The sequence below is a fragment of the Strix aluco genome, chromosome 26 (assembly GCF_031877795.1).
Source record: "Strix aluco isolate bStrAlu1 chromosome 26, bStrAlu1.hap1, whole genome shotgun sequence".
Lineage (NCBI taxonomy): Eukaryota > Metazoa > Chordata > Aves > Strigiformes > Strigidae > Strix > Strix aluco.
In genome coordinates, this window is record NC_133956.1 from 6,929,682 (window position 1) to 6,948,276 (window position 18,595).

At 43.8% G+C, this 18,595-nt stretch overlaps 1 protein-coding gene across 2 annotated transcripts in view; it reads left to right on the forward strand.

Moving 5' to 3' along the window:
- HIVEP3 (HIVEP zinc finger 3) overlaps positions 1-18,595 on the forward strand; it is a 279,229-nt gene that overhangs the window by 238,667 nt on the left and 21,967 nt on the right. For both annotated transcript variants that reach the window (XM_074850720.1, XM_074850721.1), the window contains one exon: positions 13,887-14,062. In XM_074850720.1, coding sequence (XP_074706821.1) covers positions 13,887-14,062 — 176 coding nt within the window. The remainder of the gene's footprint in view (positions 1-13,886; positions 14,063-18,595) is intronic.

The following is an 18,595-nucleotide window of genomic DNA, read 5'->3' on the forward strand; positions in this document are numbered from 1 at the left end:
TAAGCTTTTTTCACCTTGACTCATGTTAGGTAACCGGAGCCAGTCTGATAACAGCACTCCCCTGTGCTGCATCTTAATGACATGGCGTCCGGCAAAAACTAAACCTGGGTCAAAAATGGAGCAAGCAGAGCGCCGTGAACACCTCAGAATGGACAGGCACCACACAGAGAGCTCGAGGAGGAGACAACTGTGTCCAGAAGATGGGCTGCTTTAGGAAGAAATCCTCAAAAATTTAATCTTCTGGAACAGCATGTGCATCAGGCCCAGAGGTGTTGAGCATCCTCTGTATATCCCACTCGGACCAGGAGGGGATTGAAAACCAGAGAAAATTCATCCACAAATGGAATAAACTTTGAGTTACATGAAAGTGTCACTCCAGAAAGCAGATTTTTTTGCCAGAATATGACTATTGAGAGACTTCATTGACTGTTACATCACGGATCTACTGAATTCTGTGGTGTGTACATTCCACCAGTTAATAAATGGACTATTTAGAGACTGAAGTATTGGTAGTATTTACCCATGTAAGTAATAACTATCTCAAATCAAGATTACTGTAAGGAATGGACTTGACTTTGAAGAGGACTGGATTTCTACTGGGCTACTGAAAATTCTGCTTCTCAAATGAAAAAGTCAGGAAATGTAAAAAATGGTAATTAATAGCACCAACCTTTCAGTAAATGATGTAGAAAAAAAAGCTGTTTGAAGTATACGTGGAGGTGGATGTAATGTGATGATATCCAACCTGAACAATGAGGTATCATGTGTACCCTAAAAGTGTGCTTTTGTTAAAAATGAGTGGTTCTTTATACAGGCACATAGAAATGCACCAACAAAATGCATTTATTTTTATGCATCTCAGAAGCCAGATCCTTATAATGACAATTTCTTTGAATGTTTGTAACTAACTGTTTTAAGATAAACTCTATAGAGTTTATCTTAAGATAAACTCTACAGAGAGCGGGGGGATAGATCCCGGAGCTACGAACCATGCAACAAGAGTAGTGGGCAGAATATATTAAAGTAGGCCCTTGTTTCGTACATTGGATATTTCGGTTCAGCATCCTCAGTACAGTTTGAAATAATGCTTGAGCTGTAACTGATCTCAATCCAAAACAGTTAATTCAAGAACTTGATGATCTGTTTAGGACTAACAAGTGTTACAGACCCTGACATGCTTCCAAAAATACAGGTACTGCAGGGAGTGCAGTTAGAACTGAAAATAAAACACTGGAGTAAGGCCATTAAACATGGTCCTTCCTCCTTGACATGACAAGCAACAGAAGGACAAGAAGGCAGCCTATAATTAAAACAGCAGTGGCATCCAGAATCATTCACTGTACTTAGAAAAATAGTTGCAGAAAGAGCTGTTTTGAGAACAAGAAGTATCTGTGTCAGGCGAGACTCACTTAGAGTCAGATGGAGTCATTAATGTCAGATTCTCTGGAAATTGTTTAATCTATTCTGATGGCGGTGAAGGAGGAAGAAATGGGATTGCGACAGGTCATCTATGGGGATTTCCAGGCTAGACTTTCTCTATGCATATTTTATGAATCAGCTGTATGAGTTTGTGGCAGTTGTTTTTTTTAATCTGGTATTTTATTCTATTTGTATTTGATCTTCAAAAGAGAAAGGTGGTGTTGGAGCCGTGCCCTGGGAACAGTGTGCGTGCTTACCCGTGTGGACTTTTGTATTGTGACCTAACCTGTCTGACTGGTGCTGGGAAATAAAGCCCAGCCTTGCATTAGCAGTCATGCAGCATTAATTTATTCTAATAACATACAGGGAAATCTTCGGAAATGTGCACGTAGAGGTGGAAGGCAGACGTGATATTTTGTGATGCTGCCATCATGTCCCTGTCATTGCAAAACACTGCAGCAGCTGATTACTTTCTTGTTTCTTTCCTGTTTATGTCACTGTGGTGGTGGGATGCGGTGTTTAGATTGCATGTGCTTTGCAATAACCGTTTGACTTCTGCATGGCATCTTCTGAGGATAGGAACACATGGCCCAATCATTAAACAAGAATCACAGAATCACAGAATCGTCTGGGTTGGAAAAAACCTTGAAGATCATCTAGTCCAACCATTAACCTAACATTGACAGTTCTCAACTCCACCAGATCCCTCAGCGCTGGGTCAACCCAACTCTTAAACACCTCCAGGGATGGGGACTCCACCACCTCCCTGGTCAGCCCATTCCAACGCCTGACTACCTGTTCTGTAAAGAAATACTTCCTAAGAGCCAGTCTAAACCTTCCCTGGCGCAGCTTGAGGCCATTCCCTCTTGTCCTATCACTTATTACTTGATTAAAGAGACTCATCCCCTCTCTCTGCACCCTCCTTTCAGGGAGTTGGAGAGGGCCATGAGGTCTCCCCTCAGCCTCCTCTTCTCCAGACTAAACCCCCCCAGTTCCCTCAGCCGCTCCCCATCAGACCTGTGCTCCAGACCCTGCACCAGCTCCGTTGCCCTTCTCTGAACACGCTCGAGTAATTCAATTCTCAAGAAGTGAGAGACTGTGGAAATTTTTGCATTACCTCTCTGCTCTTGCAGTTGGATTTAATGGAAAGGAAACCCAGAAGGGACTAATTAGCCTGTGCACACAATCAATATAATTCCACATTTCTTCATGCTTAGGTGGCTAAAGCTGACCACCTGGCAGGGATGATGCACGCATGTTCCACTGAAATACTTTCACCTTGCAGTGAATGTACTTTCATTTTTTCAGTCTTGTTTCATCTCTAATTGCATTTTAGTAATCAAACCCAGGTTTTCAGCTTGTATAAAGCAGCGTAGCGCTATTTACATTGATTTTTTTTTTTCTGAAATAGATGTGCTTTTATAGCGGTTTGCAATGACAATTAAATGATTAAAGCATAGAGAGAATGAAGTTGTATAACAGCAGATAAAGCCATAATGAGTATAACTGTAATTTTACTTCTAATGGACTAGAAGAGGTCTGATGCCGCAACCCAAATTGAATCGAGCTTTCACTCAAGCATAACATTCAGAGAAGTAATATAAAACCGCACTGTTTTTGTAGTTTTACTTCCATATACAATGTTTGCTGGTATTGTGCTTGCTCTGTCTTGGATTAATTTAACTGAAGGAAGTCCCATGGTCCCACACTGCTCAAGGGCCAGTTTCAGGATCAGGGATCAGATACAGCTGTTGGTGGAGCCCTCGCCCCAGTGCAGACCAACTCATGTGGTCATAGATCCTCTTGTCCCTGTAGCCCACAACACTTCTTCAATCAAAATAGGCTCTACTAGCAAAAGGATTTGCTTTAGCTGATGGAGGAATGCCATTAAAAGTCATTCTCTGGCCTGTGTTTTTATGCTAGTAAAAACTTCTTGTGTGGATTTGGGTTGTTTATGAATATTTTCTGTATTTCTTTCACTCTGTCTGTTTGTCTACCTCTGGAGAGCGCTCTGTGTGTGTTACAGAGGTGTCAAGTTTTTTGTCAGCTCTTCCAGTGAATTTACAGCAAGAAGCTGTGTCCAGTGAAAGGTGCTTTAAAGGCTGAACATGCAGGAGGTGTTATACTGCTTAAATCCATACCATGGTTTTGTGCAGGGTAAACCTACCTGAAGATATCGCCCATCTTTGTTCATATTTAGCTTAAATTTTCCGCTTCTTGGTTTCACTGTGTAGGTCTTAGAATAATTGTCAACAATAAATGTCTCTCCTTCCTGACCATCACATACATCTTTCCAGTTCATTAGCCTGTCCCTGTCTGTGGTTCAGTATGATGTTTGTTTCATTCATTTTTTGTATGCTTTCCTCCCAAATTCATCTTTGCATCCATCTGCAGAGTTGTTGTTTCCCTCCCATTTTTTCTGGTTTGCTGGCACTGTTCGAATTTTGAAATGCAAAAACCTAGACACAGTCTAGGTTTGATCACATCAAGAGAGATTTCCTTTGACTTGATGTCTTTACACTGACCTCCCCACGTCCTGGTGGTCTGGCTGCCCTGTCACAGGGCAGTGCTATAGGAAACAACTCCTGTGGCTTTTTTCAATGATATATGGACTCTGGCAGTGTTCATTTTTTGTAGGCAGGCTGGAGAATCACTGATCTGCTTTTGGACAGAGCCTTGACCACCCATGGTGCTAGCATCACTTCTGAAGCAGCTGGCATGTCCCACGCAGCCCCAGTGCCACTGAGGTCGTGCTGACAGAGCTGTGATCACAAGGAGCACACTGTGGGGATACACCCACTTTATTGTTTCCCATTCAAAGAAATGTGGAAAATTGCCTTAGGTAAAATCTGAGCTGTGAGGACCCACCAGGGATATTATAAAAAGCAGAAAGGGTAACTTAGGCCTGAACTGTCCTGTGTGATCTTTTTTTTTTTTTTCATTAAACAAAGCCATAAAATTCCTCCTCCTCCTATCTATGCTTAGTTTCCCGCAGAGAGGAAATGAGCGGGCTGTAGTTATTCCTGAAGTTGCCTTTAGGGTTTCTTGGTGAATTGACGTGCATTTTGCAGTCATGATCAGCATTGCTGGTAAGCCAAGGGGATGTTTTGCTGTGGGACAGCAGCACTGCCAAGGAGTCCTGGTTTCCATGCAAGCAGCCACACTCTCCTGTGCTTTACGTGTGCTAGTGACTGTAGGAATGGTGTGCCTGCCCTCCAGTCAATGGCTCATCTCATGGCACACAGCACAGAGGGTTTTTACATGCAAGAAACCTGATGGTTCTTTGATAACCACATCTTCTTACTTAAACAGACTGGATGATCATAAGCAATATCTTCCTCTTTCAGTTGGTGCACTGTGGTGAGGCTGAAGATGTTCCTGTGCAAAATTCTTTAAAGGGTTCCTTTGAAAAAGTATGATCTGCTTTTGATACGACTGGATATAGAAATAAAAATATTTGGTGCTTATGTAACTTTATCTGTTCAGTTCTCTAAGCAAGATTAGTCGATTCTGGTAGATCTGAAGAACAGCAACAGGATGTCCTTGACTCCTGACATAGGCAAATGGGGTTTCCATCTGCTAATAATGCATTCTTCTTCAATGCTTTCCAACTTATCTCATAAAGATATTTCCTAATAAGTGGCAAATGGTTGGTGTGCAGCTCCGTACATGGATGGGACATAAATATGAAGTGTCAGCAAGTCCAGAACTGGTAACACAGAGAAGAAGATCACAAAAGTGTTTGTGAAGTGGTTCCCACTTGATGTAGTAAAATTAAATCTACAAAAAAGAGTTACCAATCTATGTATGTTTACCAATATACATTGCTTGGTCATGAGAAGTTTTACAGAGCCTAGGGCCTGGAAAGCAGCTCTGGGCCTGGAAAAAAAGTCCTCTTCTGGGCTTGGCATAGCATCTTCACAAAGGGCTTGGTTTTAAAGATGGTACTCACTGTCATCTCTACATAAAAAGAAATACAGGCAAGTTTTAATGCACTGCCCCACAGCTACCTGTGACAGAATGTGATCCTACTCACTTCGTGCAGAGATGTAATGTCCCATTTCAAAATCGTGGCAAGACCTGCTCTTTGGTGCCAGTGCTGGTGGGCTGTCACACTGACAAGGCATCATCCAGAGCAGTTGCAAAAATTGAGGAATGTCTCCTTGCTCCTGCCCTCCTGACAAGTCCTTCACTTTTCAGCAGGTCCCCCAAGCCCCACTGACGTCCTCTCTCAGTGTGACAAGGCTGGGGGGGATGGACAGGAGAAGCCCACAACCATGTTCATTTACACCATGCCTCTTTTCACATAGGTGGGCTCATAATCTCACCAGGCTGACTTTTAGAGTCCAGGGGATGCTTCTGCAGTCGTTAGTCCCAACTGCAAGTGGTCCATGAAGGGAAAGCAGTAAATCTTGACTTTGGTTGATCTAGTGGGTACTTCCTCTGCAAAGACCTGAATCACACCTGGGACCTGGCCCATAAATCTGAGCAACACTTTTAATTATATTTGTTTGGTTAATATGGATGACAGCATGGGTAAATCTGTAAGTTTTCCTCCTTTAGTGTTCGTATCTCGTAACAATGTGAATTTAGCCCATGTCTGCTGGGTTGGAAAGGAAGTTTATCCCAAAATATAGGAAATTCATAGCTGAGTACCAGCTGTGTTTCCTTTTATAGACTTGCAGTAGCTGGAGATGGCGATGACTCTTAGCCAGTCCAGCTACCCTGTTCTGCGTCTGGAGGTGTCTCATTTTGCTCCAGTCTCCTCCTCCTTCATCTATTGCTTTATCTGCCAGTCCATACTGTGTCTTGCCAACCCTTGCTTTTCATAAACCATATTACCCACATCTTACTTTATTTTAAAAACACAAATTATAGAAACCATTGGGCGTCACCTTTTCTCAAAGGAGCATGTGGTTATTTAGACTTTACTTCTTTCTTCCATATATATGAATATATCATCATATGTGATCACAAAATGATAAAGAGTTTTCGATTCTTGGAGAAATAAGGAGGGGGGTCAGCAGAACTGCTACCTTGGACTTCTAGAGGGCAGACTTTGGCCTGTTTAGGAGCCTGGTTGACAGAGTGCCTTGGGAAGCAGTCCTGAAGGGCAGAGGAGTCCAGGAAGGCTGGACACTCTTCAAGAAGAAAATCTTCAAGGTGCAGGAGCAGGCTGTCCCCATGTGCTGAAAGACGGGTGGGGAAGAAGACTGGCCTGGCTGAACAGAGAGCTTTGGCTGGAACTCAGGAAAAAAAGGGAGAGTTTATGACCTTTGGATGAAAGGGCAGGCAACTCAGGAGGACTACAAGGATGTCATGAGGTTATGCAATAAGAAAATTAGAAGGACCAAAGCCCAACTAGAACTTAATCAGGCTACTGCCATAAAAGACAGTAGAAGATGTTTCTATAAATACATTAGCAACAGAAGGTGGGCAAAGGAGAATCTCCATCCTTTTTTGAATGCAGGGTAAACATAGTGACAAAGGATGAGCAAAAGGCTGAGGTACTTAATGCCTTCTTTGTCTCAGTCTTTAATAGTAAGATCAGTTGTTCTCTGGGTACCCAACCCCCTGAGCTGGAAGACAGGGACAGGGAGCAGAATGAAGCGCCCTTAATTCAAGGGGGTTAGTGACCTGCTACACCACTTAGACACACATCAGTCTATGGGGCCAGATGAGATCCACCCAAGGGTACTGAGGGAGCTGGCAGAGGTGTTCACCAAGCCACTATCAATCATTTATCATCAGTTCTGTCTAACTGGGGAGGTCCCAGGTGACTGGAGGTCATCAAATGTGACGCCCATCTACAAGAAGGGCTGGAAGGAAGATCCGGGGAACTACAGGCCTGTAAGTCTGACCTCAGCGCTGGGGAAGGTTATGGAGCAGATCATGTTGAGTGCCATCACGTGGCATGTACAGGATAAGCAGGAGATCAGGCCCAGTCAGCATGGGTTTATGAAAGGCAGGTCCTGCTTGACAAACCTGATCTCCTTCTGTGACAAGGTGACCCACTTAGTGGATGAGGGAAAGGCTGTGGATGTTGTTTACCTGGACTTTAGTAAAGCCTTTGACACTGTTTCTGACATCATTCTCCTGGAGAAACTGGCTGCTCATGGCTTAGATGATCGCACCCTTTGCTGGGTGAAAAACTGGCTGATGGCCGGGCCCAAAGAGTTGTGGGGAACGGAGTTAAATCCAGTTGGTGGCCGGTCACACGTGGTGTTCCCAGGGCTCAGTACTGGGGCCAGTTCTGTTCAATATCTTTATCAGTGATCTGGACGAGGGCATCGAGTGCACCCTCAGTAAGTTTGCAGATGACACCAAACTGGGTGGGAGCGTTGATCTGCTCAAGGGCAGACAGGCTCTACAGAGGGATCTGGACAGGCTGGAGCGATGGGCCAAGGCCAATTGTATGAGGTTCACCAAGGCTCAGGGCCGGGTCCTGCACTTGGGTCACAACAACCCCCAGCGGTGCTACAGGCTTGGGGCAGAGTGGCTGGAAAACTGCCCAGAGGAAAAGGACCTGGGAGTGTTGGTCGACAGCCGGCTGAATATGAGCCAGCAGTGTGCCCAGGTGGCCAAGAAAGCCAACAGCACCCTGGCTTGTGTCAGGAATAGTGTGGCCAGCAGGACTAGGGAAGGAATCGTTCCCTTGTACTTGGCACTGGTGAGGCCACACGTAGAATTTTCTGTTCAATTTTGGGCCCCTCACTATGAGAAATACATTGAGGTGCTGGAGCATGTCCAGAGAAAAGCAATGAAGCTGGTGAAGGGTCTGGAGCACAAGTCTTATGAGGGGGGCTGAGGGAACTGGGGGTGTTTAGTCTAGAGAAAAAGAGGCTGAGGGGAGACCTTACTGTTCTCTACAACTGCCTGAAAGAAGGTTGTAGCAAGATGGGGGTCAGTCCCTTCTCCCAAACGATAGGACAAGAGGAAATGGCCTCAGGTTGTGCCAGGGGAGGTTTAGATGGGTATTAGGAAAACTTCTTCTCCAAAAGGATTTTAAGAAACAGCCTGCCCAGGGAAGTGGTTGAGGCACCATCTCTGGGGGTATTTAAAAGATGTGTAGATGTGACACTTAAGGACATGGTTTAGTGGTGGACTTGGCAGTGCTAAGTCAATGGTCGGACTCAATGTTCTTGAAGGTCTTTTCCAACCTAAATAGTTCTATGATTCTATGAACAAGCCACAGAAACTCAGGGATGAGATGAGCTGTTTTTTCATGTGTTTCTTGTTGCTCCTGTGAGGAAGAGGATAATCAAATGTGCAGGTTTTCAAATCAGGCACCAAGTGTCTGGTTGGAAAGTGTGTCACGGTGTCTCTCTGCTTTGCCCTTCCCTCCTGCAGCTACGAGCAGCCATGGACCTGAAATGTGTGAGGAAGCTGATCACAGCAGCACCCCTGAGAAAGAGCTGTGTTTGTAATATTTTAATCTGCTCTCCATTATCAATGAGAAGAGGGAGGGCTCTTGATAGGGCACACCCATCCAGCTCCTCTGCATCTGCAAAGAGCCCCATGCACTGGAGTCACTGCAGCGTGCAGGGTTGTTGACTGCCCAGCTGCTTGTCCTATGCCAGCAGCATGTGCTGCTGAGTAAGAGAAGGTTTAATACCCCTCAGCCTCTGTGAGATTCCCCATGAGTCTGAGCCAGCTACTTATCTTTGGATCGATCGTGATTTGTTGTCTGAATTAGAGTCCAATCAAAATGAGGGTCGCATTGCTTCAGGCTCTGTGTTGTACCTGTGGCAGAAGATAGTCCCTGCCCCAGTGATTTACCAAGCAGAAGGAGCCCAAGGTTTGCTGCCTGTGAGGTGGTCATCTTGGATAGTGTAAATCTTCCAGGGTTAAATCTTATTTGAGTTGTTGATACCTAATTCAAGGGCAAGATGATGTTCACAGTAACACCTTCGTACCAAGCTTCTTTGCGTATGTCCAGTCTAGGGGTGGTGGGGGCTCATTCAGCTCAGGCTCTTGTCTTCTGCAGTTTCACTGTAGATTGACAAGAGCTGTTTGCAAAGGATCCATTACTTCAGGCAGGGAAGAGGGGATTTCTGTGCCAGGTCCTCCCATATCCATACCCAGCTCTTTCTCTGTCCTTCTGTATCATTCTTCAGAAGTTCGTTGTTTGTCTTGGTGCAAGATCCCTGTCTGGTAAATTGGGATATTAGAAGACTTTATGATGCTAGAAGAAACCTGGAAATGACATTGTCTGGTCTGCATTTTGAAAGAAATCCTTCTGTTTGTTCTTCTGTAGGTTGGCTTGAGTTAAGGGAGATTTCACAGTAACTGCCTGGCCTTAAGGACACACCTCTGTGGTGATCCTCTGTGGTGATCCTGCGGTCTTGTAGGGTGTCCCACCATGTTTCCCCAGGGTATGCAGTGGGTAAGGCCAAGGACTTCTGCTGCACATGCAGTTTGAGAGTGGGTACTGGAGGTGTCAGTGTGGAAGAAGTGGTCTAATCATCTAGTAGGGAGCTGTGAGAAAGGCAATAAACTTACTAGTAGTTAGTGACATTATAATAGTTACACATTTGTTGGCTATCTGGCAAATTTTGCAGGTGGCGTAAAACATAAATTAGATTAGTTAATACCAGAGCAGACTGTCTGGACTTCGGAAGGATAGCCAAGCCAGGTGAGTGGGCAGCCTGATGACAGGTAAAATGTGCCATCAATAAAACCAGACTTACACCGAAGGCAACAACTGGAGCTACTTGGTTCACTTGACTGTGAGCTAAATGCAGCGGCACAGGAAAGGGATCAGATATCCAGTTCCTGTTACTGTGTACCAGAAATCCAAAAATCAAACAAGTGAGTTTAGCAAATGTCAAAACCAGTCAAGGAAATACTCGTTCGATTGCTGCAAAACTAACCAGGGGTGTTCTTCACCATAACACATGATGAAGCTTCAAATTCTGGAAATCCACAAAATCAGACTGCCTACATGTGACTTGCAAATAATATAAGTGCAGCTGGTGGGCTGAGGTTGTGACCAGCAAGGTCACATCAGCAAAGACTTTGCAGGGCAAGGTGAAATTCTGGTGGCTGTAGAAACCAGGAGAGAAGGGGTGATTCAGCCGAACTGTGTCTCATAGTGAAGCAATGAGTCCCCCAGAAACCTGCTCTCCCTTCCTGCCTGTGAACCACCAAACTTCCTTCCCCCTCTGCTCTCCAAGATTTTATCATGTGGTTTTCAGCCACATGAAGATTTTGGATGTGGCTCACAGTGCTGAGGAAAAAAAAAGGTGTCTGAGGCTAAGAAGGATAGTCAGATAGTTGTAATGGCAAATATTAAGACCTAAGCCTCCTAAAGACTGCAAAGGAATAAATGCTTCATGGTTTTACGTTTAAGGGAAAGAGCTGTGACAAAGCTTTCCCCAGGTTCATGTTTTCCCATTGTTTGGTTTCCTGTGACTCCTGACACTGATGGTCTGTTTTGGGGCCATGAAGTCTCTGAATCTGGTACTGCCTACGGTAGCACCGATGCTGCCATAGTGCCAGTTCCTCTTGCTCTGGAAAGTGTTTGTAGTGGTTGCACAAAGTTCAACAGATGTGCATTTGCTAGCAGAACACAGCAACTAACCTTATGAAAGCTGCATCAAATAACTGAATTTTTATCTTTTTGTGTGTCTGTTTGAAAGAATTTCCTAAATTAGTCTGCAAGCTCATAATGGCCAGTTAGCCTCCTGAATTTCAAATCATCTCGGTATTAGATGGGAGCTGTGACACTGCAAGAGGTGTAAGTTGCTAGCTACAGGATTATGAATTCCACAGTGCGCGGGAAGAGAAACCCAGATTTGCTGACACAAACTCCAACTGTGGATATTAGAGGGATCTGGTTACAGCAAACATTACAGAGCAGGAAGATCCTTTGTCCAGGGTAAATCTTCACGTGCAGTGAGCTGTCATTGATTTGTCTTTCTGATGCAAATCATATGAGCATATTAGATCCACAGAGAAACCAGCATCATATTGAAGTAATTATCTCCATAAACATATTATAGCCTTCGATGTAGACAGATGGCATTTGCAGCAGCCTTCTCTGTGTTATGGCAGTGTCACCTCCTTTGCTTTCTTCTTCTTATTTGGTTCAGTAGTTCTTTAGGTTACCTTTCTTTTTCTGTTTCTCTCCTCTCCCTGTGTGTTTTACACATGGTCTCAGAGAGCTGTAGAAAAATATCTGTGTTAAAGGATGGCTTAGTCTCACAGGGTGTCAGATAAACTGCAATGTCTAATTTCAGATTAAATCACGTGTGCCTTTTTATCCAGGAAAAGCCAGCCCCAATAGCTTTAATGAGGCTGATGAAGGGACTGTTGGACACAAAGAACATGCTTAGAGATTTCCATGTGAGAGTGTAATTAAGGGTAGTGCAAGTACAAGGCTGATAAAGGGGTAATTTCATTTTTTAAATGGCAAGGTGATTACCAGCATAATGATGGAAGGAAAGGAGGGCGAGAAGGAAACCTCAAATACAAATTTGAACTGAAGAAAATTCAGGATTCCTGGGTTCCTTTTGCTGCTTTAGCGTTAAGTCACCGACTGAATGAAGAAGGGACGTTGGCCATCCCTAACAATTAATTATGGGTACCCTGACATCTGTATGGTTAAATGGAGATAGCTGGACATACTAGGGTGGAAGCTGACAAGTCGGTGTGTGCTCTTCAGACACCAGCTCAGTCCTCTCTGGCCAAATAATGTGAACCTTGTGATGAAGGGTTTTTGGTGGTGGTGTTTGTTGGGGTTTTTTTGGTGGGGGAGAGGAGCGGGGGAAGGCAACGGTGTAGATGGCATTGCTGTGGCTTCAGTTAGAGGAGATAGAATAGAGTATCTGGGCTACTAGATGACCCTGGTTATGGTCTGGAGAACTTCTGCTGATGCTAAAGGACAGAAATACAGGCTGTTCCCCCACATGTAGCTGTTGGACACCAAGACCTAGTTAGGCTGGTGCTGCTACTGGTATTTCAGGCTGGATTGGGGCTATCTAGACACCCATTTTTCTTCTCTTCTCTAGTCTGTGTCTGAACCTGCACAGGAGATCTGTGACCTCATCACCTTAATGCATGAGCAACTCATCATCTTTTAAGCATCTGCTCACATGTCTCCTGTGAAGCAAAGAAGTGGCTCGGCCTGCCTTTTACAGCTAAGACCTTGAGTCAGAGACACCAGGACTTGGCAGGAGAGGAAGGGTTTAGTCCACAACTCACATTTGCCAGGTTGATTATTCTGAATTTCTGAATCTCCCAGGAAGATTATTCTGAATTTCATGTGTAGTAGAACACCCATGTGGAACTGAAATTACCTGTACACTTCCTAAGTGAATGAAACAAAATGGAGTCAAGGCCATGTGCATTCTGCCTGGGTGGGAGATCAAGGGGTTCATGCAGTGTGACTTACCTGCTTTTAAATCCACACTTGTGGGTAACTGAGATGTATTTTCTTGAATGCAACCTGTGCAGACCATGCCATTATCATCCTATCAGGGATGGATTCATGACCTTTGTGTATTTTTCACTCAGTATTAAATGATCTTTTTTGGTTTGCATTATAAATACATAAGACCAATTTTGTGTTACCTTATTCTTCTTGTGCTGCAAGTAAAGGAAATTACAGACTCCATTTGCTAAACATCGGGAGGCTAAATGATTTGTCTCAGTCTCACAAATATTTTTCAAACCCCCATCCTGTAGCCTTTCCTATGCACTACTGCGTGGACAGAAAATAAATGAATATACAATGTGAAGGAAGGATGACCAATCTCATTCTCTTGGGTAAACCTAAGTCATGATTTTGTGCCAAAGATAAAAGAGCCTGGAGTCTGCGGTGTTTACATTTAGTGTCAGCACAATATATTTTAAAAAATGATGTTTTCTTCTCTTTGTGTCCATTCTGGGTGTCTCATTCTATCAGGAGTCTGTGCAGGGACCACAGCTTGCAGTGTGGCATCACAGTGTTCTCAGATGGCTTTTACTGTTGTCCCAGTGGGTGGGAAAGGTTGTATCACAGGAGATTTAGCTGGGATGTATTTTCTCAATACTTTGCATAGTACGGTGACAGACTGTGCATATTTTAAAACAGAGCATTGGCTGAGAGATGATTCAGGCAACCAGGCTGGACTGTGACATATCTTATGCAGACTATTATGAGTGCCTCAGTTTGTGTTTGAGGATGGGGAAAATCAGGACGTTTGGGTGACCCTGTGACTTATCTCGGACTTTGGGCTATTTGTCTGTATAGAGAAGCAGATGTAGGACATAAGAACATATTCCAGAAGAGGAAGTAGGCATCTGGGCAAAAGCTTTTGTCGATATTTTAAATTTAGCCTAATTACCCAGAGCTAGCAAATGGTAAATGAGACCGGTGGTGTCAATAACATGCTGAATTAATTCAGGAAAGTTGTGACTACTTTTGAGGTGGGAATCTTCTTTTTTTTTTTTTTTTTTTTTATCATGACACCTGTTGCTCATAGGTACAAATCAAACGAAGAGTATGTGTATGTGCGAGGCCGTGGAAGAGGGAAGTATGTATGTGAGGAGTGTGGAATTCGCTGCAAGAAACCCAGCATGCTGAAGAAACACATTCGCACGCACACAGACGTCAGGCCATATGTCTGCAAGTACTGTAACTTTGCTTTTAAAACCAAAGGTAAGAGACAGTCAGCTCCTAGCTCCTCTGCTTAGTATATTGACTTACAAGTCTTCTTGGGGGCACTGGCAAAGGGGAAGGGAAAGCCTTCCCAGGGTCTGGAAAAACCCAGGAGTCGGAGGGAGGGGGATGAGGGAGTCTTAAATTGACTGAAATTTTCAGAAGAGGACCAGTCCTGCATTAAGCTGATGCGTGTTGTGGTGGAGAGCACTGGCTGTACATGCCAGCCTGCAGCAGAGCATCTGCACCATCCTATTTGTGATTCTTAAAGGGAATAATCCTGAAATACAGCTTCGCTGTCAAGGATTTATAAACAAAACCACCCCAGAATGAGAGCAAAAGCTCCTGGGTCAGGCAAACATCCATGAACAAGCACCTGGAGACAGTCTTTGGGTGGCTTTTTATGCTAGATCTGTTCGCGCTGCACATTTCATCCTTCGCAGTTGCATGTAGCTTCAACATTTTCTATATCATATCAATAGACTTTTTCTCTAAAGACCTTCATTCCAGGACATTCTAGTCATTAATGATCCACAACCTCACTACCACCAGATACTCTTTGCAAGCAACCTTCATCATTGCCTCAGTGAATGTGTGAGTGAACTCTTATCAGGAACATGCAAAACCACGTGCAAAAAAATGTCTCTTCCAAGAGACTGTGGGTAAAGTTTTCAAAAGTGCCAGAGGTGCCCAGGTCCCTTTAACTTCTCATAAGTGTCTGGCACTGTGGGTTTGACAGATCTCCCCTCCATCTTTGGTTGCAGCAAGTCTTGCAATAAGGATGTCGAGTTCAGTTTCTTGATTATAGTTTGACAAAAATGCAAAATGTCCATTGTCTGTAGCTCCATCATTGCAAATCTCAGAAGATGACACAGCTGGGAGAGTTAATTACTCAAGAAGAGCGTCAACCCCAAAACAACAGTGGGAAGCGGCACAGCATGGGTGGGGGGTGAGGCACTGGGTGCTGCGTGGACTGTGGCACGTGTGCTTAGCCAGAAGTGCCGATGGAGGGCTTGTCTGTGCTGGATAAGTGACCCAGACGCTGGGTGATTCAGGGTGGGCAGTGCCTGGAGCTGATGGCTTTGTTGGTAAAGCTGGCGGGCGATTTCTGGGTAACAACGTGTTGGTGATCACTAGGCATATGGGAGCATGGGGAAGTGATACTGAATTTGAGGCCAAATTCTCGTCAGAGACATACAGCAGATCCAAGCAACAGTTCTTTCTCTCCCTCCCAGCCTGGAGCTATTTCTGATTCATTTTCTTTCTCTTTCCCTCTTGCTTTTGTTACTTAGCTCTGAGGTTTTTCTTTGAGAAGTGAATCAATTCAGCCTCTTCCGTCACTTCATCTTGCTTTCCACCATGCTTCTGTTAGGCTTTTATTCAGGATGCTGCGATCAAACCATCCTTTCCACCATCTCTCTAGCCGCTTTGCTCTTCATCTCTGCTCCCTTGAAGCACACAAACTGTCAGCACTGACTCTGCTGATTGCTCATTGCAAATAGACACTTGCCTTCAAGGGACTTCCCTTCTTTAGCTTTGCAGCAAACTTGCATGAGGAAGGTAACATGGAAATGCTTCCTTCAAAAAAGCAACCCAGTGTTGGTGTTTGAATGCAAAACTATGCATTTGCCTATGAATGCATGAGGGGGCAGAAATTCCCTGATCAGCGATTTCAGGACAAAGAGTTGCATGATGATAATGTGGAATTGCATGAAAATGACTTTTTGCTGGAAGGGGGTGATGGTCAGAGCCCTGGCTGTGTCCTGTGGGCATGCTTATACTTCATGGAACTTTGCAGCACTTGGGTAAAAGCTGTTTGCTTTGCTGATGGTGGAGACACAAGGACCTTTGGAAGAAATACTGGAGAGTGAGAAAAAGATCAGCCTTGTGTGCTGATAAAATCATCGGTTAAAGTCCAGTTACAGAATCATTGCTGTTGGTGATGGAGTGTGAACTGGAGGTCCAGGAGATTTGCAGAACTGGATGTTTCACAGATTATTTTGCGGAGTCTAAAATAAGTTTGTTTGTGCCCTGATTCATTAGGATCCTCCTTCCTGGTGTGCAGTTTTGCAACCACAGTTAATTGCAGAATGGAGAAGCTGGAGCTCTCACTACCGGACTGCACTTGCAAAAATACAAGCTGAGTTGAAGCTCTTTTAGAAAACAGTTTTCCAAAGTTAATTTTAGCCTTCAGCGTAAACTCAAGGGGGATATCTATGGAGCTGTCTTCATTTTGGCTGTGGTAGATCTCTCCAGCATGATCTAATGCTCTAAACTCTCAAGTAGGCTGGAAGCAGTTAAACGTTTTTTTATTATTATTTTTAATGAGGATCTTTATCTGGTTAAAATGTGTACCTCTCCCCCCGCCGGCCCCGGAAAATCCGTATCTTCGTTCCAAGAATCAGGAAAACTTTTGCAAAAGAAAGAACTTTAAATATTTTCCCTTTTTCACTAATTATGCTGCTTGTCTGCTTTTTGTGCATTTCTGTCACTGTAAGTGAAGCTGTTCCTTTGGGTTACAGAACTGCAGGAAATTTTTTTTTTTTTTTATTATTTTAAAGCAGATCCATGAGATTTTTGTGTGCTCACTTAGCTGATGGAAACAGCAGTCTTGGAAATTTGGTTTGTAAAGATTTATTTGATTTTACGTTTCTGGACCAGATATAAACGTGCCTCTTTAATGAGGTGTCTCTACCTCCACTGTAGTAGCACTCTCCTAAGAGGTTTGTTACTGTGGCCTCCAAGAGGTTGTTTAAAAGAAGTTAAGCAGCTTCTTCATTGTTTTCTTACCAGGAAGGAAATGAAGAAAATGTTGCAGTCTAACAATTTTCCCTTTCAGGAAGGTCAGGGAGAGCTTTTTCCTTGACCACCTTCCCAGAGGGGACACAGGAACCACCAGCCTTCCCTTGTCACTCATCTTCAGATGCTCGAGGGAAGTGCAGCCCCTTTCTTCACTCCTTGTCTTGAGTGACTTGGGGATGTGGGTCAGTTAGCACATTAATTCCCCTCCTGTGCAGACATTATCCTTTTCCACAACTATTTTCTGTCCTCATTCAGACTCACAGCAGACTCATGTCTTGATTACTTAAAATTTCTTAAAATTTCTGGACAAAGTGTATGGAGCAGCTCACTGTGTCAATGCTGCTGCCTTGGCTTGGAGGTCAGAAGGGACAAGGAGCTTCATTTTAATTTAAAAGGTGCTTGTGTAAAGGACATCGGTGCCTGTTGGCTGAAGATATCCATTTGATAGTCTAGTCCACTCACAGTTTCCAGACACCAGACTTCTTCATGTCCTCAGCCATAGTCTTCCTTTAATAAATTAGTTTGCAGTTCCTTAAATCAGCACATGACAGGCACTGAGGTTATTGAACATGTTAATATATTAAATGCATTACCCCCTCAGCCCTTAAAGGCAAGGTTATGGCTGCACCGTTTATTATTATTACTGCTCTAGCAGACTCAGCGCTCTGCTAAGCCTCCTCTGGAAAGTACAGAGCAGGTCCAACTGGCGGAAAGCTCCAAAAGAATTAACTGCTGTTAGAGCAGGGCAGATTGATATGTAGATTTGCAAAATGTCCCTGTGTGTGCTGGGGCCTTCCTTAGCATCTGGGAAGAGGGAAAAGGTCTGAGCATCCCTGTGGAGCCACTGCTGGGAGAAGGCTTTGGTCCCTGTGCTCTTGGAATGTCACAAACCTCCAATGGGATGAGGACAGTTATCCTCAGGAATTCGCTGCCCGCTCCCTTACACAATGTGGTGTGAGACGTGTTGCTGGGATCAGAAAATGACCCAGTGGTCCAGACAGGAGACAAAACGCTATGAGCAAAAGGGCTTTTTAACTTACCAGGGAAAGGTTAAAAAAAAAAAAAAAAAGAAAAAGAAAAAAAAAAAAAGAGGGCTGGAAGTAAAAGACTGGCAGATTCAAGTGAAATATTAGCTGTTATTTTTTTTTTTTTAAACAGTGCAGCTATTAAGTCTCAGCACAAGCCTCAATGGGAAATATTCTAATTCTCTGCATTTTGAAATCTGCAAATCCAGCCTGCGTCCCTTTCTGGAAGATTAGTTTTTGGCTACTGCAAGCTGATAGGTTTGATCCAGAAGATGGCTAATATTTTATAGACTATCAATACAGGCAGGCTAGATGTTCAAATTCTCTCTTTTAATCTTTAAGTCAATTAGTATAAAAGATAATAACAAAATTTTAAAAAACTGAAATCTTTTCCCCAATAAATTATATAAATTAAAGCTTTCCTTCTCATAGAGTCTCACTTGGAGACATCATCTCCATGCTGAGACCTAAATCGAGGCCTGTGCATCATTTAAGTCACACATAAAACCTATTTCAAGGGTTTATCTGTGACGAAGAGTATTGACCTGTGGCTGGTTCTCTCTGTGTGAGTGCATTTCACAGGAAAATGGGAGTCTGCTAGTTATAGAGTAGCTGTTGCTCTCCTTGCATATTATTTTAAGAGAGGAATACGAAAGTACTTAAGTCCTGGAAAGCTGTGAATGTTTGTATCACAATGTCGCCTTGG